General features: G+C 38.6%; 5 protein-coding genes and 1 long non-coding RNA gene across 8 annotated transcripts; 4 read left to right on the top strand and 2 right to left on the bottom strand.

The window, feature by feature from the left end:
* Positions 1-259: 259 nt before the first annotated feature.
* On the bottom strand, positions 260-5,249 carry LOC138912336 (uncharacterized). The gene is made up of 3 exons (XR_011417864.1): positions 5,124-5,249; positions 2,738-2,956; positions 260-2,668 (listed from the first exon to the last, which is right to left on the bottom strand). It is a non-coding gene; the product is annotated as an uncharacterized lncRNA (long non-coding RNA).
* On the top strand, positions 5,248-22,411 carry Eglp2 (Entomoglyceroporin 2). Of its 2 annotated transcripts, none has more exons than XM_017143284.3 (3): positions 5,248-5,627; positions 21,018-21,576; positions 22,075-22,411. In XM_017143284.3, exons 1-3 carry the CDS (start codon positions 5,536-5,538, stop codon positions 22,297-22,299), a joined length of 876 nt encoding a protein of 291 aa, XP_016998773.3. In that variant the 5' UTR covers positions 5,248-5,535; the 3' UTR covers positions 22,300-22,411. The 2 variants fall into 2 exon arrangements, with proteins under 2 accessions (XP_016998773.3, XP_070069064.1); XM_070212963.1 differs by lacking the exon at positions 5,248-5,627 and adding an exon at positions 20,468-20,590.
* Eglp4 (Entomoglyceroporin 4) lies at positions 7,909-15,836 on the top strand. Of its 2 annotated transcripts, none has more exons than XM_017143288.2 (3): positions 7,909-8,013; positions 14,359-14,908; positions 15,395-15,836. In XM_017143288.2, the coding sequence occupies exons 2-3, from the start codon at positions 14,378-14,380 to the stop codon at positions 15,611-15,613; spliced, it is 750 nt and encodes a 249-aa protein (XP_016998777.1). In that variant the 5' UTR covers positions 7,909-8,013; positions 14,359-14,377; the 3' UTR covers positions 15,614-15,836. The 2 variants fall into 2 exon arrangements, with proteins under 2 accessions (XP_016998777.1, XP_016998776.1); XM_017143287.3 differs by lacking the exon at positions 7,909-8,013 and adding an exon at positions 13,459-13,597.
* On the top strand, positions 17,303-18,200 carry Eglp3 (Entomoglyceroporin 3). Its single transcript, XM_017143286.3, has 2 exons — positions 17,303-17,898; positions 17,958-18,200. Exons 1-2 carry the CDS (start codon positions 17,305-17,307, stop codon positions 18,174-18,176), a joined length of 813 nt encoding a protein of 270 aa, XP_016998775.2. The 5' UTR covers positions 17,303-17,304; the 3' UTR covers positions 18,177-18,200.
* A 9-nt stretch (positions 22,412-22,420) lies between the features above and the next one.
* Positions 22,421-23,937, bottom strand: Eglp1 (Entomoglyceroporin 1). Its single transcript, XM_017143289.3, is given in 4 exon segments — positions 22,421-22,794; positions 23,235-23,578; positions 23,581-23,630; positions 23,687-23,937. Coding segments are annotated over 4 exon segments (720 nt in total). The 5' UTR covers positions 23,815-23,937; the 3' UTR covers positions 22,421-22,596.
* Positions 23,938-24,135: 198 nt separating this feature from the next.
* LOC108058486 (uncharacterized) lies at positions 24,136-24,657 on the top strand. The gene is made up of 3 exons (XM_070212965.1): positions 24,136-24,271; positions 24,322-24,394; positions 24,453-24,657. The coding sequence occupies exons 1-3, from the start codon at positions 24,201-24,203 to the stop codon at positions 24,642-24,644; spliced, it is 336 nt and encodes a 111-aa protein (XP_070069066.1). The 5' UTR covers positions 24,136-24,200; the 3' UTR covers positions 24,645-24,657.
* Positions 24,658-24,668: the final 11 nt, after the last annotated feature.

Below are 24,668 nucleotides of genomic sequence, written 5' to 3'. Positions count from 1 at the left end.
ATCGAAACGAAACGGTCGGAGAACTTCTGAAATATTGTGGGTGGTGGGAGGGTGGAGAAATTAATGTTCGAGTACTATATATGAGATACATTTGCATCTCGCACTGAGTCAGCCATTTGTTATTTAGCTCCCCAGCATCTAATCAAAATGAGCCAATCGGAAGCTTTCATTTCATGTATCCGTTAGATAAGCAAGTAGATTTTATGGATAAAAGTACTAGATACAAGTCACTAAGTTAAATAGTAAATTAAATCAAGATATTGTAGCCATATTGAATAAAATATCTTAGTCTTAAAAAAACAAATATTATAGAAAATAAATAGAGGAAATTATCTAGTCGTTTTAAGATCTTAATAACGATTTTTTCTGATTTCATTCAATTTATTTATTTAATTGGAGAAAAAACATATTTGCACTCCAAAGTAAAAGTCGCTTTTAGAGTTTTAGAATCAATTTTAGATGTGCCTATAAAAGCCGGATTGACTCTGATTTTATAAAGTTACCACAAGAGGTACGTGACCCCTGGCAGATTAAATAAATCCAATTAAATAGATTGTATCAACAAGGGTACTTCTGTATCTCAACGATGGAGAAGCGAAGTCCAATGTGTTAATCAATTCACATGTCTATAGAGCACTCTCCTAACCGGCTTAAATATCAATTACGTGTCCAGGAACTGATCAAAGCAATCATACGAGATGCAATAATTGTATCTTTCGGGCCAAGATAAACACACAGAATTGCGTTTTCTGCTCAAATTCATGTGTAAATCGCACCGCAACAACATGTCGACACTTCAGACGACTATTTCCCCCGCCTTTCCCGTAAAACCGAAAAGCCCGCCTTAGTTAAGCCTATTAAATGCCCCAAACGCTTTGTTGTACCGTCCTCGAATGTTTCGGGCCAAGTCTCTTTGCCGTTTATTTGTTTGCCTTTTGTGTTTGTCTCTTTATTTGTAATAAATATGTTTGGCCAAAGAATGGGGGAGACGAGACGGAGGCGGAGACGAAGCTAAAGGAGAAGGTGAGTTATTAATTTCACAAGTTCTGTCCACACCGCTTATCGGGTTACATAATTGTCGTTGCATTGTCTCCCCCGCTTTTATGGAGTGTAATTATCGCATACATCGCATACATATCGCCGGCGATTTGTAGGGTTTCCCCCAAGGTTCTTGGACTATCATCATTCAGGACTTTAGGCGAGCCCACTGCGGACTCCCCTCGTAGTTGTAATTGAGTAATTTCCACTTGAATTTCCCCTTTCAATGTGTGTTTTCTTTTGCGACTTTGTGTGGGATTTGAGCAGATTGGAAGACGTCGTCGAAGTCGCAGGACTTCTGCGTATCTATTTCCGTTTGGCTGTGGTCTCGGTCGGCTTTGGGGATTTTTTTGCGGTGGCATTACATTTAATATAAGAGGAATTCGGTTTGGGTTGCTACTCCCACAAGCTAACAAGTTAAAAGAAAGAGGAGTAGCCAGCAGATCAAGCGTTTCTGGCACTTTCTGGCAGCGTGACGCGTGTGAATTTCAATTTGAATTCGAAATTGGTAACAATGATGCGGCTCTTTTTTCCTCTAGCTGACAAATAACTGAACTCGAGTTGTGCCGAGGGTAATAATGATGCTGCAGTGCAGAGAGACAAACGTGCCTCCGGCCACATTGCCCCAGTACCTTGATAGAATTTCAATTTCGCCGGGCCAACAATAAAAAATCTATTAAATTTCCATCTAATCACAAAAGCAATTAATCATTGACTCTATTTAGGCGCTTATTAAGCGAAACAGAATGGTTGAGCTGCGCCGTGTTGAGGTGAGGGAGCTTACAGAAATGGGTGTATTGTTATGCTGATGCCTTTGTCAGAGTTATAGATACATATAGAATGCAGATACAAATGAAGATACAAATGCTGTACAAGGCGACAGCCACGTAATTACAATTCCTTTGGCCTGCGCGGTCATCGTGTGTATAAAAAGATATTGTATCTGCATCCGTACGACATTGAATTATCGCACTGCTCTCATCTCCATCTTCCATCTCGCAAACGCCTTATTCGGGGTTGGGTTCTGTTCGGTTTGGTTGACAAACTACAAAATAATAATGTGGCATTCATTGTCCGTCAAAAGAAAGGCGGGATGAGCTGGGAATGGGGATGTCTGGTATTGTCATGCAGCGACAAGATATTTACACAATTACTCGAGCCTCGGAGACGGGGATATTTTCACATACTGATTTTCCATTTTGAATTTACGTACAAAGCTAATTTATCATCTCGTCGCGGCTCGAAAAACTGTAAAAACGCCGTGATGTTTTGTCCCGCTGAATGGATGCCAATATTTTTCCCGTCCAGCCCCAGTGCATAAGTATTATAACCGCAAAATAAATAACAAATATAACAAACGATGCGACCGGAGTGGTGGAGTAGGAAACTCGGGCCAAACCCCGTCGATTGAAGCTGTCAACGGGTACGCACAATAAAAACCTTTTGTCCCACTGCGTGAGATACTTTCAACTGCATGGGATCCAATGGGATATATGTGTGGTATATGGTGGGGTACGTATATATCGTACAAGCTATGGACATGGCCAAGTGCCTAATTATGTGGCCGAGTCAATTTGTTCAACGTTCGACCCATTCCGACTCGTCGCCGCTTTTTGTTTGACTTTTCTCGCTGCGGGCAAACAATAAATGTTTTGTAGTGATTAAAAAGTAGTGTGAAATCGATTATACGTATACGTACATTAACCAGTTCCATGGCCCCCAGCACCTCCTCCGCCTCCTCCTGCTACTCCTCATCGGTATCGCTGGACCGGATATATCCGATCTCCGTCACTCGGTTCGGACGAGTGTCAATATTTGGTGGACTTTAGCGATACATGTTAATTCCTGTTAATCGTCGAGAGTCGGGTATTTTTGATCTCGCCACTATATACGTCAGGTAATGTCCACACGGCGCTGGCTGGGAATTGATAGAAAAGGAGTGAGGACTGCTAATATTTAATTTTCTGAAAATTGATTAGTCGATACCCATTTGGCCAGATCGTATGACTTTGAAAAAATAAATTTTTTAAATCATAACTATCTAATTGCTGACTATTCAATACATTACGATCACTTTCGGAGACAGGATTGGCTTGAATTGATCCCGGCTTGAATTTCAGATCAAATTTTTGTTGGCTTCCTTTTTGACTTCTTTTGACTTTTTCAGATAAACAATTTTTTACCAAAGAAATAACTTTTATCGCGTTAATTTCGCTATAAAATTCCCCATCGATTGGCACTTAAACTTGAAAACTTGATTTAGACCACTTTTTTTATTGCTTAAAAAAATATGTAAGCCCTTATAAAAAAGAAAACGAGGCATCAAGAAAAGTATCTGATTTTGCCACAAGTCCTTAATCCTTATCTTAAAAAAAAATTTTTTTTTATTCAATAAATAAAATATACAGACTTCTTTATCACTACATAAACTTAACTGCTTAAACGTATTACCAAAGAAAAGTGGTTGGAAACTTCGAGTAAAAGCTTTAAAAGCTTTCCGTGGCGACAAAAATAAATATTTTAGGCTGCGTTTGTTTTTGGTACTTTTGCCAGAAGTTATCAAAAAATTACATAGAAAGATTTAAAACAAAATAAAATTTCAAACAAAAAAAAAAATAAATTTAAACAAAAAATGGCAAATTTAAATAAATTAATTGTTTAATTACATTAACAACATTTTAAGACAAGGAATTACTTATTAGAGAGGCTGCAGTGGCGCCATAATGAAATCAATATAAAAGGCGGCCATTTAAGGTATGCAGTTACCCCGACATCCAAAAAGTATGCAAGACAATTTTAAATTTGAAAAACCCACCCAATTTTCAAAAATTCAAATTTGAAAATGAGAAAGAATAAGAAAATGAATTAAGTTGTAAAGATCAGAGCAGTTAAAAAAATTGAAAATGGAAAAAATACTAAGAACAATAAGCGCAAAATTTAAAAAGGAAGTAGGTTATTATCTTAAACACTTGACATATTTTACTTTTAATTCTTTATTATTTATTCGCAATTAACCGTTCAACCCTTTTGTAACGGTAGCCAACATTACAATACATCCATAAAAGTCGTTTATGAATTCATAAATTCAGGAAGCTCATTTCTGAGGTCTGGTAGTCTATTCCGAGTACATACTTTTATCAATTGCTTTTATTACCCGAGCAATACTCCCCCAATAAATTGGTTGGCGATAACTGATATCTAAACGCGCCTCCAATATAGTGGATAAAAAAGAACCCCCACTACAGAGCCCTAAAACAACCACAATATATCGCACGGGAATAAAACTAATCAAATACAAAACCGATCTTTGCGTCAATGCGGAATTACTATTGTGGATATACAGGGTTTGTTTAGGAATCCATAGAGATAAAATTCAAACTAGCGTGCACTGCGCAAAACAATGGCAAATAATTACTCTCTGTTACTTGGCTCAATTAAGTGACCCATTACTAAAATTACCCAAAAACCGAAAGAGATCACATCAATTTATCATTCCGAGAGTGACCCTCTGTAGCAATAGTTCAGCGTAAACATGTAGAATCAAAACAAAAGTCGAAAAGAACGCGAAGGCAAGTGGAAAATTTTAGTACTCGACTAACCGGATACCACGCAGACATGGTTTTTTGATGGATAGGTAAAGGTATTGTGACAAGGGCTTTTGTTTGCAGAGATCCCTTGGCAACGTAACTAAACCTAAGATAACTAAGACTATAAAGTCGAACTTCGATTTTTTGGGATTTGTTTAACAATTTGTTAAGCCTGCATGACAGTGTAAAAAAAATTCCCAATGAATATTTTAGATATTACGAACTTTTTGGAAATATTCATTAAAACTAATTAGAGTTTTTCAATGCAGGTTTTAAATTTTTGCTTAGCTCACTAAAGTATTTAAAGTGTTATCACTCAAAGCTATTGCTTTATCAATTTCGCTCGAGTTAGGGAAAATTCCACTCGGGTAGTTCGGGTTAAGGAAGTTCGAGTTGTTGATCAGACCCTCGGCACTATCTAGATTGACGCGCATCGCATAGGTACGAGTATGCCGTATACCCACCTGGTGATTGGGTATCGTGTCTAATGGCACTTACGGTTTTTGCTGCCTCGCTTTTATGGCCTGCCTTTTTGCGATATTTGATTTTGATTTTGATGGGCGCTGGGCGCTTGGCGGTTTTTGTTAAGCGAAGCGACAGCGCTTACTCTCAGTCAGTCAATTTCAGCCGGAGCCAAACGATCGGCGCTCGAAAGCGAAACTCACATGCGCCGCACCGCCTGCAGATACAGATACAAATACCCGTTCCGCAGATACAGATACAACGTCCGCGAGTCAAGAGTCCGAATTCGCGACACGCAGTGAAGTTGTGCACGGAATCCGATTCAGGAAAATTACCATTGCAAACGGGAAATTCAATTAGTCGCCGACTTCGTCAAGTGCTTTACAAAACACTAGTAAATAAAAGGAATAAAATAACACCCCAACAATAGGAGTAAAAGTGCGAGGAAATGCCAGTGCAACAACAGCAGTCTGCGGCTGTCGGTCAGCAAATAAAGATGGGCAACGAGGAGTCGCCGAGTGCCAAGCAAAAGCCCAAAAGGTGCGAAATAATTTGCTATTTATTACAACATTTGTTTCGTATACAAATTTTTGACACACTTTCGGTGCCACGTTGCGTATACGTCACGTGCGCACAAGTGTTTTTAGCCGAAACGAAAAAACCAGAAAAAACAGAAAACCAACATTTATTTTTGGCCCCGGCTGAACAAAAAAACGAGTGAATCAAGAACTGCAAATACAAGAAAAAAAAAAAACAAATGCCGCCGCTTTGTTTATTTATTTTGCATTTTTCGCAGGCCGTCCAACCAGTTTTGGCTAACGAGCTCCGCTAGACAGAAATGATGTGTCCATAAATCAAGGGAGTCTGGCTTGGACCAGAAACCCCCGTTCGTCTATCTTACATAGTATAAAACATAAAAAAATAATAATAACAAAGCTCGAAGTGGATCGAACACTGTGTCACATGCGCGGGAGTTTTACGATGGCAGATCGATAAGCATCTACCCATCCATCGCTTCTATTCACTTCTTTGATTCGACGCGGTTTCATTGAATTTATTTATTAATCTAGCGAGTTAAATTGCTTCTACCTCGATCGTTGGCACACATAACCATCTAGTCGTGCTAGATAATTTATTACCGAACTTCAAATGTTCCGCCGTGGAATGGTCTATGCAAATCATTGAGTGCATGTCGCTTAAGGTGCGAGTCATAGGTTTAAGCAATCCAAAACGAATGTCAAGGCCACAAGGAAATCCGTCATGGAAATCCAAGTCGTTATAAAAGCCTTCCGATGTCGATAAGTGACGTGTTAGCCGTGAGTGATAAGTGCTATCTCGAGTGAGTTCCATGAAATTCAGCTGGGAATCTGCCGGGTAAGTTTTCCAATCACCGCAACCTTGAAGGTAAGTGTAAACAATATAAATCACTTGTAAACAAATAGGGGGCTATTAATCCCTATCTTTCTAACACTCGTTCTCTCTTGATTTGTCTTATCAAAAAGGGCGCGCCACTTCAAGCCAATTCGAGTGGTTTTATACGTATAATCAAACTGATAATCACTCGATTGACATGGATTTTGCCCTATATTTACTCAAGGGGGTCTCTTAATTATGCGCATTAATCTAGCCATAAAAAGGGGGCGCCACTTAAGATCAATTTGAGTGTTTTCATACTTTTAGTCAAATTGATTAGCACTAGCTTGGTGTGAATTCTGTCATTATTTGTTGACTGCTAAACTTTAGTCTCATCATCTTAGGCATTCTGATAATTGCTTAAAATTTTTTGCCAATAAGTATGACTGTCATGATTACACTTATTTTTAATTGTACACTATTAATGTTTTCCATGTGTTCAAATATGGAAATTACGGGGGTTTCTAATTGCTTATGAGAGCCTGCGTGACTATTGTCTTCGTAAATATGGTTTTTAAACTTATTGTGTCATTTGATTAACAAATATATAAAAATGTGAAAACTTAGCTAGTTCCAGAAGAGATGTCAATTAGATTTAATATCTTTCTAAGAATATATTATCTTTTTAAAAACTTTCGCTTAATGACAAAGTGCCAAATATTTTATTTAATTACATACTTATGTCATTAGGTTTCCGCATGCCTAAAAGCTTTTTTCAATGTTCTAATGTTTTAGCTATTTTGAGGTCACATTTGTATTATTTTATTGTTACATCAATAAATTAGGCATAAATTAATAATTGATTTTCAACACAATAATGTTTGCAAACCGTTTAACTTTTCACGCTTGGAGAATTTGATGATTAACACTTTTTAATTTATAGATAAATTAAAAATACAATATTAGCGAATAATAATTCAATGATTTATTTGTTTTTAACGACAGTTTCTGTAGATGATACATTTTATTATAAATATTCAGAATTTCCGCTTGAGAAGTTTACTTCAGAAAATAAAGAATAAAATTAATAAGATTCTAAACTAAAACTAAAATGCGTTTAAGTTCTGAAGTTCTTTACCTTAAACATTCCAAGCCCAGTTTCAAAGCAGCTTAAGCCACTTTCTACCCCGCACTGCTTGGCACTGCTTGCCTGCTGTGCTCGGTATCTGCTGTTTAATATAAAGCTAATATTTACTCGAATTAAGTTGCTCGCTATCGCTATCAAAAGCTCTCATCACTGGCGTAAGAACGAAACGTTGACTGAGCAGCTGGCGTTTTTTAGCTGGAGCGATAAGAGCTGAACTTTCGCAGCCGACTGCGCGGCTACTGCTTTGCACTGCTTGCTTTGGCTTCTTGTTGGCAGCGACTGCGCTGCCTTGATGGCAGCAATAATAATACGCCATGGTGTCCAACCGCGACGCCGACTGCGCAGCTCACTCGCAGTCGATCGCGCGTATTTAGCTGGAGGCCTTTTCTACACTCAATAGCAAACAAACGATCGACCGGAACGCAGGTTAGTTTGGCTCTCCGTGATCTTTGAGTGTGCGTTAATTAATTAGCAAACTTGTCTTAAAATTTCATTAAAACACAAGTGAGGAGAGAGGCGATTTTGATATAAAAAGGCTTGCAGTGCGTTGACTGGAGGCAAATGCTTTTTGCATAACGCGTTTCGAAATTGGCGGGCTGGTTATTTTAAATACTGTGGACTTTCTGACTTCCTGGGTAAAACGAAAAAAAATCAAGAGTGATACCGTTTTAACGCGAACTGTTGACGGATTTTTTCCATATCTTCAGGAGTGTGAGTGCGTGTTTTTGGCTTCGAGTTCTGTTTTGGCACGCGTGTAATGGCTTATAAATGTTAATGCTATTCAAATATTTAACTCTGTCTGGGCTATCTTGGCCAACTTTCCATTTCGGCTCGGGGGGAGCTTATCGCACCCGAACGACCCTATAATATATCCATAAAAAGTAATGTTCCCACTCCCACAGCGCCACTGGGTGCTTTGAATAGTGATCACTGATCAAACAAGCGAGGAACAATCGAAAACACCCAGACACTTTGCTTGCACATTTATTAATATTGTTGTTTATCGACTACCGCATTATTGACTTATAATTATGTGCATTATTTAGCATTTGCACCTGACGACGGGCGAGCCTGCAAAGGTAATTGCCAGTGATCCCACGATTGCGCAACTATGCAACCGGGTAATTAGATAAGGCCGAATTGTAATTCATCGAGAATGCTCAAACATCAGTCTCCCGATTCTTCTTCTCCCCCATTTGACATTCATTTAACACTTGCCTTGGGTTAAACAACCGACTCTACCGGAGAATGTTTATTTTTAAAGAACTGTGCCATGCTTTTCGGTTTTTTGGAAAACGTTTCCACTCTATGTGCGCATACATTGGCCCGATGTTCTACTTTAGCTTTTAGCTATTTGTACATTCCACATATATATATGTTTGCGCCGAGACATTGTTGTTTTTGTATACTAATTAGACGTCGGCTGGTGTGGCGGTCTTATCAAAATTATCATTGAAAAATAAGTATAGCAACACGATTGGCGGGGTCACTCGATTCTATAAAATAAAAAGCGGCCTGATAAGTAAACAAATGGAATTTCTGGGCCTTGGATCAGGCGATTTTTGCATAGTGCCCACGCTAAATTGATCATTTTCTGATACTTTAAGTGGCCCTGTGTTATGTGGGCACTCGAAAGTTTTCGAGTATTTCATTTAAATACAAACTTCTAGTGTATGTCTGTGTGTCAAAGCAGTTCTCGCCTAAAGTTTTATCTGCGCACTTCGACAACTGGAAATCACACTCCCTCCCACCACCGAAAAAAAACCGAAATGTAAAAAGAAACCAACAAAAACGAAATGAACATTTTTGGCTGCCTTGAAGGTCGAAGCGTCTGATAAAGTTGTTAGCTTAATATCAACAGCAGAACTCTCTTATAATTTGGGATATAAAAAACATATAAGTGCCTACATATTTGAGAAACTCTCCACTTTTGACTTAAAGGTTTCGAATTTTTATATTAGTTTGATCTTTGAAAATAAATTTACAGATTTGCAAATAGCCATAAAATATAGAATGGATTAGCTTGGGAAAACTCTATAATTTCAATGGGATTAAAGATAAGAATTTTCAAGATTAACGTGAAAGCTTAAAATCTAAAGTGATGGGATCCTTTTTTATGTTTTTCTAATTTTTTCCCAAAATTTAAATACCCCTTCGCTAGTGTACCAAATAACGTAAAACTACCAAAATCCAGATTTTATATAAGTTGACACATGCCTTCGATTACGATCTTTTCGGGGGATCTCACGAGTTCCCCGATAATTTGTGCTAATCAAATTTGATAAATCTATCAAGTGCCAAATCGCGTGCCCCATCGATAAGTTAGTGGCTCTATTAAACGGATTTCGATATGGCCTAATTGTATTGTCATCATATGATCGAGAAACCGGTTAGACACGGAACAGTCCCCCAGGCTCAAATTGGGCCAGTCAAGTGTCCAATATGGTCTTTCCTATATATGCTAATTGCATTTAACTAATCCAGTTTTATGCTATAACCCTGTGATTTTTCACAGTCCGTTGATGTCATTCAATCCCACGACATCATATTTGTGCTTGGCAAACCGTAGCCACTCGGAAATGTGATTAAGTTAGTTGCTTTAGCACTTGATAAGGTGCTCTGCCGTAGGGTTATCAATTGGGTCTCAGGCGTCATTGAGCAAAGTTTTGGTTTCAATTCAAGACTTTGATGTAGCTGTTTCTGTTGCATAATGCATAAGCTCTAGCTTAATTGTAGCTTAGTTCGAGTGTCTACATATGTGTCATTCACACCTTATCGCCTTGCACACTTTGGATTATCAGATGGACTGCAGATATACAATATACTTGGGAGGTATAAAAATAGCAGGGGCAGCAGTCAAACGAACCTCTTGATTAGAAGCCACATCGAACCATAAATTTACGACTGACAAGCCTTCTTTGGAGCTCCGAAGGCGTTCCTAGCCTAGGTCAATGCCGCATGTTTATCAGTGCTCCTAATAAGATTTGCTAATTAGCAAATTGTCTGCTTTTGTCTAATAATTACAAAGCTTTTCACAAATAATATGAGCAATCAAGTCTCAAGTGGCCCAACCTCGTGGCCAACTGATAAGACGGAGCCCCTAATTTTAGCCGCTCAAATCAGGAACCTTCAGCTGTCTAAGCACCTGACTGGCGTCGGGCTAAGAACGTTAATCTCCCTACCTTTTGGGCCAGGTCTTAATTACCCCCGCGTATTTACAACCATAAATAACTTGGCCAGAAGCCTATGCACATTGTACTCAGAGGTAGCGATGCCATCAACCTGTTGCGCAACCCAAAGCGTCAACAGTTTCCATTGCCCTGATAAGTCGCAGAGATAAGAATGTTCAGGGAAGAGGCTGCTGTGAATGAAGATCAATGGAAACTAAGGCTTCCGCCACTATAATCAGCTTCAATTACAATCCAGCTGGCAATTGGAATGCCATAAAAAACTTATAGACTCATATATGTTTGTAGTTTCCCCGTGCAATAAGTCAGCCGATCATTATCGGACTTCGGAACACCCATAAATGCGGGGCGATGTCAAAAGTCTGACGAGTAAATCCGATTTGAGTTGGCCCAATTATGGCCAAATTAAGCCTGTGATATTACCGCCGGCAGGCAGACAAACAGACAGACAGAGAGCCAATCCCAATACACCATCACTCAGTTCGTTATCAGTTTTGCCCACAGTGGGCCGAGGTTTATGGTTTATGGCCCACAGTTTTAGGGCCACAAGCTAAAAATCACTTCTTAAGCAGCCCCAACTATCAGCGAATATCGGGCGGGGCTTATCAATACCGATTGATTAACGGTTCTTCAGTTTAACAAGTTTTTTACGATGAGCTTCTGGCTAAAGGTTTATAGCTAACGAGTTAGTCATAATTAACTTTTAATAACTGGTTCTGTGATAAGGAAGCTCTTCTAGAAGCTCTATGGAAAAGCTAAGCGATCGAAGCTCTACTTTTTAGAAGCTAAAAAAATCCTCTCGGCAAAGCTTATCAAAGCTCCGAGGAGCCTCCGTTCTTATCGCGCACCTCTGCTAATTAACAGGGGGAACTTCCGATATAACAGCTGCCATTAACACCCATCACCCGAATTACGGCCCCCTAGAACCTCCCAGTCACGTTCCGTCACTTAGACAAACAATGAAAATGGATTATAATAATAAAGATCCAACATCCCGATCAATTAGGGCCCTCGGGCCACTTGGAAATCGTGGCCCATGCCGCGATCCCATGAATGATACGTGATCCTTCTGGGCATGGAAAATATCATAAAAGCGCAGGTGGTAATTAAATTATTAGCATGCGCTGTGCCTCAGATCGGTGTGATTTATTTTTAACCTTTCGATCCATCGCGTGTTTATTGTGTTGACTTTGGTCTCTCCGCATTTTGCCAAAACGTGTCGCTCTTTCTTGACCAACTGTCAATGAGTTGGCCAAACATTTGCTTTTGGCCACGAGCCAAAATGTTTTTTTCTTACCAATTTTCTTTGCGATTTCCATTTAAATTCGGAATAAATTAAAGTAGGAAAGGTGAAAGTTCTAAAAGTGATAGTATTGGGTGAGGTTAGTGAGGGTCAAATGTTTAAAAAAAAGTTCTATAGATCACCTGGGTTATCGTGCTGAAGCTTATGCAATACCAGGGGCTTTTAAAATATTTATTTTGCTATTTTTATTGCCAGCTGCCGCTCCAATTGTGATTGAGACATTTAATAACGCAAATTGCGTGCAATTTGATCGACAGGCGCGCTGAGATTTGCCGTGATTTGTTTGCCACATTGCGTACTCCGATTCACGCAATGCCTCGCCAATTGCAGCAATTGCAATTGATATTGATAGGAATCGGAATCGGGATCGACCGTGGTAATTGATAGTCGGCCACTCTGTTATCAATCCGCAGTGGCCAGTTTCAATTGCCCCAGAGCGTCACGCATTTGCACAGCACAACAGTTAGCCGCCCACCGGCCGTCCCCCTCCTACACTGTAAATAATTATGGGCTTTTTCAAGATCATCTCGAGTTTAATTTCAAGTTTAAAGCCAATAGTTTAGCAACGTCATGCAATTACTGCTCATCAGTTGCAACCGTATATGATCAGAATAAAATGATTTATATTTTAAAAGCTAGTTAAAAGAAATAGGTGATTCTACAGAGATTTTGTATATAATAAAGAACATTTTCAAACATCTTAAGATATTTGTTTAAAATCATTCATCCTTAAGATATATTTTTTACTAACACTTTTGAGTATTAGGAAGATTATTTTTATTCAGTTTTCTGGGAATAAATAAAATTCTAAAATGTGTCCAATAAATAATATATTAATGAAAGACTCAAGGAAATAACATATCTGCTATATTTTTGTGAATAATATTTGTTATTTACTTACAAATTTCTTTGCACCAAAACCGGTTAAATTAATCTCTTTTAAATGACACTTTGTTAACTTCCAACCAAAGTGTTAATATCTGGTTTTTTTTCATGGAATATTGTCTATATTATTTCTCACATTTTATAATATTTTCGAAACCCGGAGATGAAACCAGTGCAAGTGAGAGGGAGCATCGCTCCAGAGATTATCGCACATAGTGATAAAAGATGAGAGCGAGCGAGAGGAGAAAAGAGCGACGAATGAGCGTTTAAGATGCTCATAAATTCTGGACACTTGACTTTTTTATGCTCCGCCAGTAGGATTTGCTAATTTCCACGACTTTGTGTGTGTTTGTGGTCTGCTTCTCGGAGTGAATATATGCTCTCTCACGGGAGCTAAAAATGGGCTTTTGATTTACGCAATATTATATAGACATAGATATAAATATTTGCCTATGGCTACTCCAACGCCTCAGATTGACATTGACAGTCCCGCTGTCGCTTAGTAAATTTTCACTCGCTCCCCGGCGGTCGGCAAGTGCGAAAAGTCTGCATAAAGATAAATTATATAGTGAGATCTGTTGTTCGAGATTTAAGACAAAAGGCAGACAAGTGTCAAAATGAGCCACGAGATTCGGTAAATATTTGGGCAAAGGAATAAATCAAAAACATTTAGAAAACGCCTAAAGAAATACTCCCAAAAGTATGTGAATCGATTACAAGTAACATGGATTTTATAATCACAATAAACGGATTAAAACGTACAGTTTTGGAAACCAATTGCTCGAGTGGCCCTCGACTGATAACAGTGACAAAGATTGGTTATAGGTGTTATTGGCCATGCTCTGATTTTGATTTCTTTTTGTCTTTTTTGGGGCCATTTATCTATGAACCCAATTGACAGCTGAACAGGCAATCGCAAGAGCTACCGTTGTACTATTAATAAAACGACATACTCCAATGTTAATCTAACCGTCGATTGTTTTAGTCTTATTGTGACTTTCCCACCGTACGCTTCGTGTTTCGGATCAGAAATAGTTTGAAAAATCGATGCCATGTCAACGAACCGCGAACAGCAGGGGGTGGATCAGCAAGGGGTGGAAAATCCCTTGGAAATCCCCCCCGAAGGAGAACAATTGCAAAGGTCTTGAACAGGAAATATAAAGTTCAACAATAGTTAATTTGTAAGCGTGGGTGGGAAAGATTAAATTCGAATGGAAAAGCTTAGGGAATCGATAGGATGGTATAAGATAGGATATGATTGATGAAGTTATTAGGCTGGTTTGCCAAAAAAAAAAAGAAAAAGAGACAGAGAGATAGGCCAAAATATACAAAGAGAGAGAGGGTTGTTAGCTTTTTTAGTGAGGCATTTCTCAACCGCTTCTTCGACCTTTTCAGTTGCTGTAAGGTATTCAAAATGAAGGGATCGACGCTGGACAAAATCTCCGCCTTCCTGGGCGAGCTCATCGGCACCGGAATCCTGGTCTTCCTGGGCTGCATGGGCTGTGTCAGCACGGACACGTTCAAAAACACCCATCTGCAGATTGTCCTGAACTTTGGCTTCGCCGTTTTGATTGCCATCCAGTGCTTTGGCTGTGTCTCCGGTGCCCATTTGAACCCGGCCGTAACGGTGGCCGCCTACATCTACGACATGGTTTCATTGACAATGGCCTTTGCCTACTTTGCTGCCCAGATGCTGGGTGCCTTCATAGGATATGGCCTGCTGATGGTCCTGCTCCCGAAGGAGACCCTCACTGTCGGCAACGGACTCTGCGTGACTGTGCCCCACGCCTCCGTGCAGGCGGGCCAGGCCTTCGGCATTGAGTTCGTCATCACCTCCATCCTCATCATCGTCTGCTGCGGCGTCTGGGATCCGCGCAACGCCAAGTTCCACGACTCCGTGGGCATCCGCTTCGGCCTGGCCATCGCCTGTCTTGCCTGTGCTGCCGTAAGTTGAACCATATGTTTGCCAGTAATACAGGGATTTTTCTTCAAATCAAAGTAAATTTTAAAATATTTTACACACAGAAAATTATACAAGATTTTTAGTGCCGTTTTCTTTTAAAAACGTTTTAAAATTCCAAAGTAAAATAAAATTTGTATTAAGCGTTTTACTTTTTAAAATGTTTCACCCCTGATTTTGAACCTAAAACTTTTGATAATTTTCTCTGTGTAGAATTTTTAATTAACAATATCTATTATTGCTTTAAAATATGATGACATAATAATTTTGTACTTAAACTATTTTAGAGTACTACACAAAATATATTTTTTATCTTTAACTTTTTATGTAGTATAAAGTATGAAAATTATTTTATTGTCTTATTTAAAGACCGAAACAATTTATTTTTAAATTTAATAATTTAATATTTAACCCATTTTAAAATACTTTCATTATCTGAGTACGATGAATAACCTCCCCTATTTATTTTAGGGACCCTTCACCGGTGCCAGCATGAACCCGGCCAGGTCCTTCGCCCCCGCCCTGTGGAACGGCCACTTCGAGTCCAACTGGATCTACTGGCTGGCTCCGCTCAGCTCCTCCGCCATCACCGCCTACGCCTACAAGGTCGTCTTCCGCAGGGAGGTTGTGGAGGCGGAGATCACTTCCAACGAGAAGCTGCGCCACCTGGAGGACGTCCAGCTGTCGTAGGAGCCAGAGTGCCAAAGACATTGCTGTAGTGAAAGCCTTAACTAATTTACTTCTATTCTAAGACGCCGAATTTTATAATAATGCATTCATTGTACGCTAATATAAATAGTGTTTTCACAAAGTGCTCGAAAGTTTCGCTTTTGAAATAATTACTCACTTGGTGAACACACTAGTTGCCTTCAGTAATAAAGAACATCGAGATTTTTAATCTATTCTAAACAAACACTTGACCTTTTTATTGATTTTTACGAGGTTAGATAACTACAAAAGGCTAGTTTCTACTTTTTGCATAAATCCATTAACACAACAAAGGAGTTACTATACAACGTTGTACAACTGTTTTCTAAAAATTATTTAAAAGTACTATTTTTGTTCTTCAACATTTTGAGAGCATGAAATATTAAAATAGATTGCAACTATGGTATTCAAGTTTGTAACTTCATCTTCTGTTACTAAAACTCCTTAATTAGTTAAATAGATTATTTGTTAGGGATAGCCACAGTTCCCTTGGGATGTACCATGATTTACTGAAGAATGTTGGTTGTATGTATGTGATAATCTGTCTTATGGCTGTGCCGAGATAAAAAGATTATAATATCTCGACCTTGAAACTTATTCTGAAAAGATGTCGATGACTTGTTAAAAATAACAATCTTATGTTATTACTTATTTTTTATATATTAAAAATAACCTGAAACACGATACATTTATTGGGGATATGCCTACTTTAGTTAGTTATATTTCGAAAAGTATATTTGATTCGCATTTGCAATGATACGTTGCAGTACCTTCGGGAAAATCCATTGGAAGTGTGCTCACCTGAAGAAGAGGTTCCTATGTAAATATTTAATCACTTTTAATCCCTGCCTGGAATGCTTAGGGATCTACGTTGATTGACCCTAAGACACCTAGGATCTTAATTAATCTTTTTCGTGGAAATAAAATAAAAAAAGAGTGTCTGCGAAAGTAACGAGTCATTGGGAAATTTGGTCATACGATTTTTAAATATTTTAAGTTGCCACAAATCGACCAATCAAACTACACTTAACGTAAGCTTATCAGCAGACAAAGAATTAGGGCCACCCACCCATAATTCCCTGACACGAGAGACTATAGAAAAAATGCTAATTTAATTCAGCTATTGCACGTAATGAAGTTTGTATTGGACTATGGACTATGTGGGATGTATCATATGTTTGGAGGTTTAAATTGAACTTTGGCCTATGTGCGATATGCTAATGCTTACTTTCCCTTCGAAATTCCTTAGAGTCATTATGGTTTACCCGTGATTCGCATTTGAATACTACCATAGACCCGGTTTATAGGCCTTGTTATAACGATTCAGACGACTATGGGCTGGCACAAGAAGTGTTGTCCAAGGCTTGGCGCCCCGTTCGCCGTCCGATAAAGATCTTAATGAGATAAGATTGAGCACAAATCGGGCGAAATGGCAGTGGCGCTTATCAGGCCGATAATTACGGCTGAGCAAAGCCCCCAGAAATGCCCCTTGATGAATTGATCTATCCTAAATGGGTGGACGGGGGCTGCTCCGAAATCTGCGCTCGATAATTAGCATTATGGTTTTATAATTGATATTGATTGATTGCCGTAAATTTGGGCTTGCGTTTTTGCGTTTGGGTTGGGTCACTTGGGCAGCCGCCCAATTATTTTGGCAGTAGTGTTCAGTCAGCATGTCGCAACAGAAGCAAAAATCACAGGAGTCCAATCCGACCGCCAGGTGGCGCTTGGAAGGACCTCACCGATCGGCCATAGCCTCCTTTTTCGGGGAGTTTGTGGCCACTGCGGTGTTTGTTTTCGTGGCCTGCATGGGCTGTGTGGAGACGCCTGTCTTCCAGAACTCTCACTTTCGAAGTGGCCTGACCTTTGGCCTGGCCATTCTGATAGCCATCCAATGTTTTGGCTCAGTTTCCGGTGCCCATTTGAATCCTGCCATCACCCTGGCTGCCTGGCTTTACGGCGCGATCGGTTGGATGAAAGCTATTGCCTATTTTGTGGCCCAGGTTGCCGGAGCCTTGATCGGTTATGGAATCCTGGTGGCTGTTTTGCCAGAGAGTTCGATCAAGGGAGTGGACAACCCGGCGGGTGTTTGCGTAACAGTTCTGGCCCCGGAAATCAGTGTGCTTCAGGGAGTCTTCATCGAGTTCCTCATCACCTGCTGCCTGGTTATGGTGGCCTGTTCCGTCTGGGATCCCCGAAACGTCAAGTTCCAGGACTCTGTGCCCGTGAGATTTGGTCTCACCGTTTCCTGTCTGATCCTCACAGCGGTTGGTATCTCTTCGAGTATATCTTGAAACTGAAATTGATTTGAGATTTAACCTTTTAGGGTCTTTTTACGGGTGCCAGCATGAATCCTACGAGATCCTTGGGTCCCGCCGTTTGGAACAACTCCTGGGCCCACCATTGGATCTACTGGGTGGGTCCTTTAGTGGCAGGAGCTGTCACCTCACTGATCTACAAAATGGCATTCAAGGGCGATGAAGTGATCGATCTGAGAAACTCCGATGCCAAGATACGCATGATCGGGGAGGTTATAGTGCAATAAATTATTGTACCTTGTCTAGCTGTACTTATCGAATCTTAACGAACTAAATATACTTAAATATCTTAATTAAATATTAGTACAATCATTAACCTTTTACTAAAATTTATGTATGCATACTAGACTGGGTCGATTTGTATGGGCGAAAAAAGTGATAGATCGTAGGGGGGAACGCAAAGTAGGAAAAATTCTAAGCAATATTGCGAAAGAAACTATATCTTAAAAACCACGTTTGACTATCCGCATTTGCAAGAGAAAAATGGTGGTATTTCGTTTTACTTTTACGAAAAATATGAATATATTCTATTTTTAAATTCTCCCCACTTCACAGTGGTCGCTGCCATAGGCCAAAAATCAAAAAATTGATTTTGAGATATTCCAGCGAAAACCGGTTCTACGATCAGCTAATTGTACAAGCTTTATAATACAAAACTTTTTTTTTGGAATTTCTAACGGGACTTTCCAACACTGGGATGCAAAGTGCGAGAACGTGCTTACTTATTTTCAATTTGTCAACAGTGCAGTGCCACGAAGTGATTTTAAAAAATTCTAATAAATTATAAAGCACGGTTTAACCCCATTCAAATATAATGGACATTGTTCATAACAGTATATACTTTGTTTATACAGATACATGAATTAATAACTTGTGCTGTGTTTTGCGTAAATACGTGGTAAAGTGTGCGTCCTATTTAGTTCGTAAATGTTGTGCGTTCCAATGTTTTAGGTAAAGTTTTAAGTGCTTTTCCCTAGTTTTCCTACAATGATGTTTATATCCTGTTTTTTATTAATATTTAAAGATTATAAAAATGTTTTGTCCAGCTGCAGAAAGGTGCCGCTGCACTTGTGGCATTAAAAAATGCAACCTAACCTCATTTATTTTAGAACCTTTTTCTAGGAGGAAGATCTTTTTTGTTATGTGTGTTCTGTTGTTGTAGCTTGTTTTTCCTGTTTCTTTTGTAGCTTTTTGGTTGGTTTTTGATTGGAAAGCTTTTTAAAGGAGCCGCTGAATCAAAAATTAAGGATATTTAATAATTCGACTGCAAATATAGATTTATTTAACATATTGCTTTTAAGTTCTGATCCTTTTATTAATGGACAAAAAAACTTAGTTATAACCAAAAGTCAACTCTTTTAGAGTCAACTATTTCGCTACTCGATCAAAAAATTTTAAAATTATATTAAATCTTATTATTGTTTATTTTGTTTTTTTATAATTTTTTTTGGTGCTGGTGGAGTTCAGTAGTCACTCCCACATTTTTATATTGCAGTTCTAAGTTTGTAAATATCGTACGGTAAACAAACCAACTTGTTATTATTACAAAAATTTAATTTTTGATTTCCCTCTCATATAAATGAGAAAATCGTTCCTATGGAAGATATAGGATATAGTGGTACGATCTGCCCAATTTTTGTAACATAAATTTATAATATTTATCTTGATTTTTGGTAAAAATTTCATGGCGATAGCACATCTAGAAGTATTTATGGCCGCGGCTCCATACAAGCCCGACCACTGTGCACTTGTTAAAAATGTTTTGTTCTCTTTAAAAAATTTCTTCAATGCTGTTATTTTGCCTAGCATACATACATGAATTTTATTTATTTTTTTGAAGAAACTTTCTAATAATATATTTTAAGAATTCTATTCAATTTTTATTAAATGCATTTAAGGAATATTTCAGCCAATTACTTTCATAAATTTATAAATACTTATGTTTTTCATTGCATACATTTGGGGTACACGAATATTTGGTTTTTTTGGGGGCTCGTATTTGTTTGTTAATCCAACAAACACAAGCAAATCTATCAAAATAAAAATCCCTAAGCTCGCCAAAATATTTATTGAACGTTGCTGATAAGTAACCCTTATAAATGCCTCAAAGCTTGATAACATATTGCGCATGAATGATTTTCCAAGGGTTTAGTTCCGCAGATAATACTCCCATGACACAACAAATTGATTTAAAAGTAAACCACTTACTTTTAAACCATTACAACGACATCGGGCTTTAAGCATATCGATGGAATTGTTTATGGCAGCTTTCTTATCAGACCACCAAATATTCCTATTAAACGTCTAGTCACAATTGTGAATTGTCTCCAACTCGGACTAGACAACGTCAACGTCATAAAAGTGGACATACGCACTCGAGTTAATAGAGCACACAAACTAAAATGTTCGGCAATACTTAAGTAAATACAAGTATATAGGACTGCTGGCTGATAACCACCCGAGGCGATTAGACGCCCTGATGATTGCGGCACGAGATTGCCAGCGATTAAGAGCCGGCGATATAGTATGCGATTCGCAGCCATTGAGTACTTGGACTGCACTCCAGTTTACGGTGAACCACGTCCCCGTTTGGGTTAATCGCTCGAGTCCACGAAAAAGAAAATATGGCTAAAACCACAAGGTGATTCCCGAAGTCTAAAGGTTTTTTAATCCGGAAACTACGTTGTTAAAGAAAGGAGTTTATATATGTTGTGATAAAGATATAAAAGTTTTCATTTCAATACCAAGAAATGGAATAAATAAATAAATAATAATAAATAATTATGGAAAATCTTTGTGAAACTAGAAATTTATAGGGTTTTCAAGTGATCTCCTTTATTTTGTCTATCAAATGTAGATAAACTTATTTAAAATTATATTTTAATACAACTAAAGTTTTAAAATTGTCGCAAAAGTTCAGGGCGTTAATATATTTTAATTATTTTAAATCAAACTTTTACCTAAGACCTAAGATCATTACTTATATAAAAGTTAGCTTATTTTCCTGTTAAAAAATGATAACAAAAATTGCAATTTTTCTTAACTGGATAATTTTATCTATCTTACAGCCGATCAACATGCTGGCTGCTGCAGCGCCGTCAGCTGGACAATATCTCCATAGTTCTTGCCGAAATGATAGCCACCGCCATGTTGATGTTCCTCGGTTGCATGGGCTGCGTCCAGAACTCCGTTTTCACCAACTCGAACTTCCAGAGCGCCGTAAACTTTGGATTCGTGGTGCTGATCTGCATCCAGTGCTTCGGCTGTGTGTGTGGAGCCCACTTGAATCCCGCCGTCACCCTGGCCACCTACGTTTACAACATGATCTCGCTGCCCATGGCGCTAGCCTACTTTGTGGCCCAGATGGTGGGTGCCTTCATAGGCTACGGACTGCTGAAGGCTGTGCTCCCGGAGAATGCCATCTACAGCTCGGACACGCCCAATGGAGTTTGCCTCACTTCTCTGAATAGCACCTTGACGAGTTGGCAGGGTGTGGCCATCGAGTTCCTCATCACCTGCGTCCTCATCTCCATTTGCTGCGGCGTTTGGGATCCACGAAATGCCACGAAACAGGACTCGGTTCCCGTGCGTTTCGGCCTGGCCATCGCCTGCCTTTCACTCACAGCGGTAAGTTAAAATTAAAAAAAAAAAAAACTCTAAACTATATTTAAAGATCAAAAAAAAAAATACCTTACCTTAAAAACTTGAAGATTTTATATAAATTTTTTAGTTAATAGTTACAACAAATGTTTATTTTTCTTTGAAATATTTATTTTGCCTAAAAATTATTATATATTAAATCAAAATAAAAGAACATTTTTTTGCTCATAAAATATGTCAAATTAGTTTGCATCAAAGAATCGATTATTTTATATTTTTAATTTATCAGCACTTGAATGACTTTCTATTGATGATAACCTTATTTAAACTTGGCACATAATCAGTTTTAATATATTTTCAAGATTAGTTAAAATCAAAGCAATAAGTACATATATCTTTTAGCTGACAAAAACGAACGATTAATTTAAGTGCTTGTAGACGGAATTTCCAATAAATTTCTTCTGGTCTTTTTTTAACTTAAGATTCTATTCTTTTATTTCTAAACATACTTTCATCCACCTACAGGGCCAACTGACAGGCGCCAGCATGAACCCAGCCCGATCTTTTGCTCCTGCCATTTGGAATGGAGCTTGGGAACACCACTGGATCTACTGGGTGGGTCCCATGGCCGGGGCCCTAGTCACCTCGGTGATCTACAAGTACGCCTTCCGGCGGGAGGTAGAGGATTTGGAGGAGGTCGACGAGACCACAATGTCAACGAAACGAACCTCGGAGGCGGAACTCGCCTAGAAATGATTTAATACCCCATAAGACAAGTTATCGTTTAAGTTTGTGTGTGAGTTGAATGCGGTTTAGTTTTAAGTTGCAAAGCGTACAAATAAATACCTTAAATGAAATCTTACGGCTGCCGACTATATAAATAATCTAATGTAAATGCTATGCTTATCTGAACGAGATTACTTTTACGCCACCGCGAAATGCTTATCGTTAATATTTAATTGCTCATACACTTGATCAAATAAACCACACAGTAGCCACAAATGCCGAGCTTACGTTTATTGTCACTCGCACTCGGGTTTTAGAGCCCTAGCTTGGATACCGGGTGCAAATGGGTATTTCCAAGGGTCTATAACGTGGCGTATACGCGTTCTTCCAGATAAACGGAACCATGATGGCGGCCAAGATCTGGCCAGTCAGCTGCATTAGAACCGAGTCCGGGTTGCCTTGGAATATGGCCGGTACAAGGGTCCTAGCCGGGTTCATAGAAGCTCCAGTTAATTGGCGCTGAGAAAGAAAAAGGGTGGTATTGTTTTCAATATTGTACATAATATATATTTCGGAACGGAGGCCAAAAAGACTGCAGTTAATTAATACCACACAATAAAGTTATTTTAAAAATTAGTTCAACTTATAAAAATCACTTCCGGCATTTTAAAAATTTTAAATGTTTAATCTATATAAATTAGATTATCTTGAAAAGAAAAAATTCCATGTCTTTAATATATATTAACCACTTATGCTGATTATTTTACCATTATAAGATATGGTCATGAGATTATGGAATGCGATTAGAGAATACTTTGAATTATTAGAAATTCTTAAATGGAGCTGATAAAGATTGCTAATCTTTAACCCGATAATTGAGTTCGACACACGTCATAGCGGGATTTTATAAGATTAGGAGACCAAAACTATTTTCAATCAGTACCGGAGTTCAAACTCACCCCAGCAAAACTGCAGCCGATCACCAGCAGACCCATTCGAATGGTGACCGAGTCCAGGAATCGTCCGTTTCGCACATCCCACAAGGCGCACCAGCCGAGCACAAAGATTGCGGTCAAAAGACATTCGATGGTAACAATCTGAGCGTTGGACAGACTGGCCATAGGTTCCACCAGACAAACGGCTGGCTTGCTATTATCCACCACATTCTTGGGCAGCAATTGCACGAGAAGGAAGTATCCAGCAAATCCACCGGCCAACTGACAGACCACATACATCATCATCATTTCAGAGGCTATGTGGCCCATTAAATAGCACGAGATCGAAATGCAGGGATTTGCATGGATACGAAACCAAACACGTGCATCACCATCATCACAGCCAGGCCATAGTGAATGCTTCGAGAAGGAATTATAATTTTTTTTAAAAAACTTAAATAGGATATATTTATTACCTGGCCACCAATGCTTTTATCTCGCCGCCTTGGTTCATCGAATCTCCCATGCAACCAAAAACCATCAGTAGAGCGGTGGCACAAAACTCACTAAAACCGCGTATAAAGGTATAGAAGTCCCAAAACATCGTGAACAATCCGTAATTGTTGTGTATTACAGACGATTTGAAAACAATAAACTAACAAGAAAGTCCTATTTAACTATGAGCTTCGATCCTCTTACTGAATTTTAACTTTTACCAAAAATCTGTAACTAAAGAGGTATGGTGTACTTTGATCGAATCCATTTTTGAAGATTTGTTTAATATTTAACGCTAATTTTTAAATTAAATATTTTTAATAAACCCTGAAGAGATTTAGAATGCAAATCTTCTGAATTGACCTTGCATTCGTTTCTTTTACTTAATTTCTGATCAAACCGCTTCTCTTTAAATATACAAAAAATCTAGTTACCTGGGGGAGCTTTGTTTAATAAATGCGAATGTATTTTTAAATTTTTTGTTTACTTCAAAATATGTTCCGGAGGGCCTATAAGATTTTACCTTTTTTTAAGGCAAGAAATGTCTTCCCTATAAGCCGCTCAATGTAGGTATTTCACCTTTGTATACTTCCCTTATATTACCATTTCATTATAGTAAAGGTCGGCTATTCAGTGATCTGTTCGATAAAGGTGGCAGAGGAAGTGGCGGTATCGAACCTTACCATGTTGTATGTATTTTGAAGTTATCTTCTATTCTAGAAATTAATAACAATTATATTCCCCTAGAAATTGTTACAAGTGAATAAGGGCAAAGAGGCTCAGATCCTGCAATTAACCGCACAAATCGAGTCCCTTGAAATGCAAATAAAGGCGCTTGAAAAAACAGAGTCAGCGGAGGCTCAGGCTGCCAAGGGAGAACTTATGCTGGTCCTTAAAGAGCTTAAAGGTGCCCTCCGGAAACTAAGAATGAATAAATAATATTCCAGTTAAATGTCTAGTTCT

This window comes from Drosophila takahashii, chromosome 2R (genome assembly GCF_030179915.1).
Source record: "Drosophila takahashii strain IR98-3 E-12201 chromosome 2R, DtakHiC1v2, whole genome shotgun sequence".
NCBI classification, from domain to species: domain Eukaryota; kingdom Metazoa; phylum Arthropoda; class Insecta; order Diptera; family Drosophilidae; genus Drosophila; species Drosophila takahashii.
The sequence above is the reverse complement of the archived record's forward strand: the minus strand, read 5'-3'. Positions and strand labels throughout refer to the sequence as shown.

Bases quoted from the DNA above. Each gene is read 5' to 3' on its own strand.
- Eglp2 (XM_017143284.3), top strand. From the start codon at position 5,536: ATGCCAGTGCAACAACAGCAGTCTGCGGCTGTCGGTCAGCAAATAAAG. The intron at 5,628-21,017 runs GTGCGAAATAAT...TCTATCTTACAG, and splicing joins GCCAAGCAAAAGCCCAAAAG to CCGATCAACATGCTGGCTGC. The intron at 21,577-22,074 runs GTAAGTTAAAAT...ATCCACCTACAG, and splicing joins CCTGCCTTTCACTCACAGCG to GGCCAACTGACAGGCGCCAG.
- Eglp4 (XM_017143287.3), top strand. The intron at 14,909-15,394 runs GTAAGTTGAACC...TATTTATTTTAG, and splicing joins CCTGTCTTGCCTGTGCTGCC to GGACCCTTCACCGGTGCCAG.
- Eglp3 (XM_017143286.3), top strand. From the start codon at position 17,305: ATGTCGCAACAGAAGCAAAAATCACAGGAGTCCAATCCGACCGCCAGG. The intron at 17,899-17,957 runs GTTGGTATCTCT...TTAACCTTTTAG, and splicing joins CCTGTCTGATCCTCACAGCG to GGTCTTTTTACGGGTGCCAG.
- LOC108058486 (XM_070212965.1), top strand. From the start codon at position 24,201: ATGTTCCGGAGGGCCTATAAGATTTTACCTTTTTTTAAGGCAAGAAAT. The intron at 24,272-24,321 runs GTAGGTATTTCA...ATTTCATTATAG, and splicing joins TTCCCTATAAGCCGCTCAAT to TAAAGGTCGGCTATTCAGTG. The intron at 24,395-24,452 runs GTATGTATTTTG...ATATTCCCCTAG, and splicing joins GTATCGAACCTTACCATGTT to AAATTGTTACAAGTGAATAA.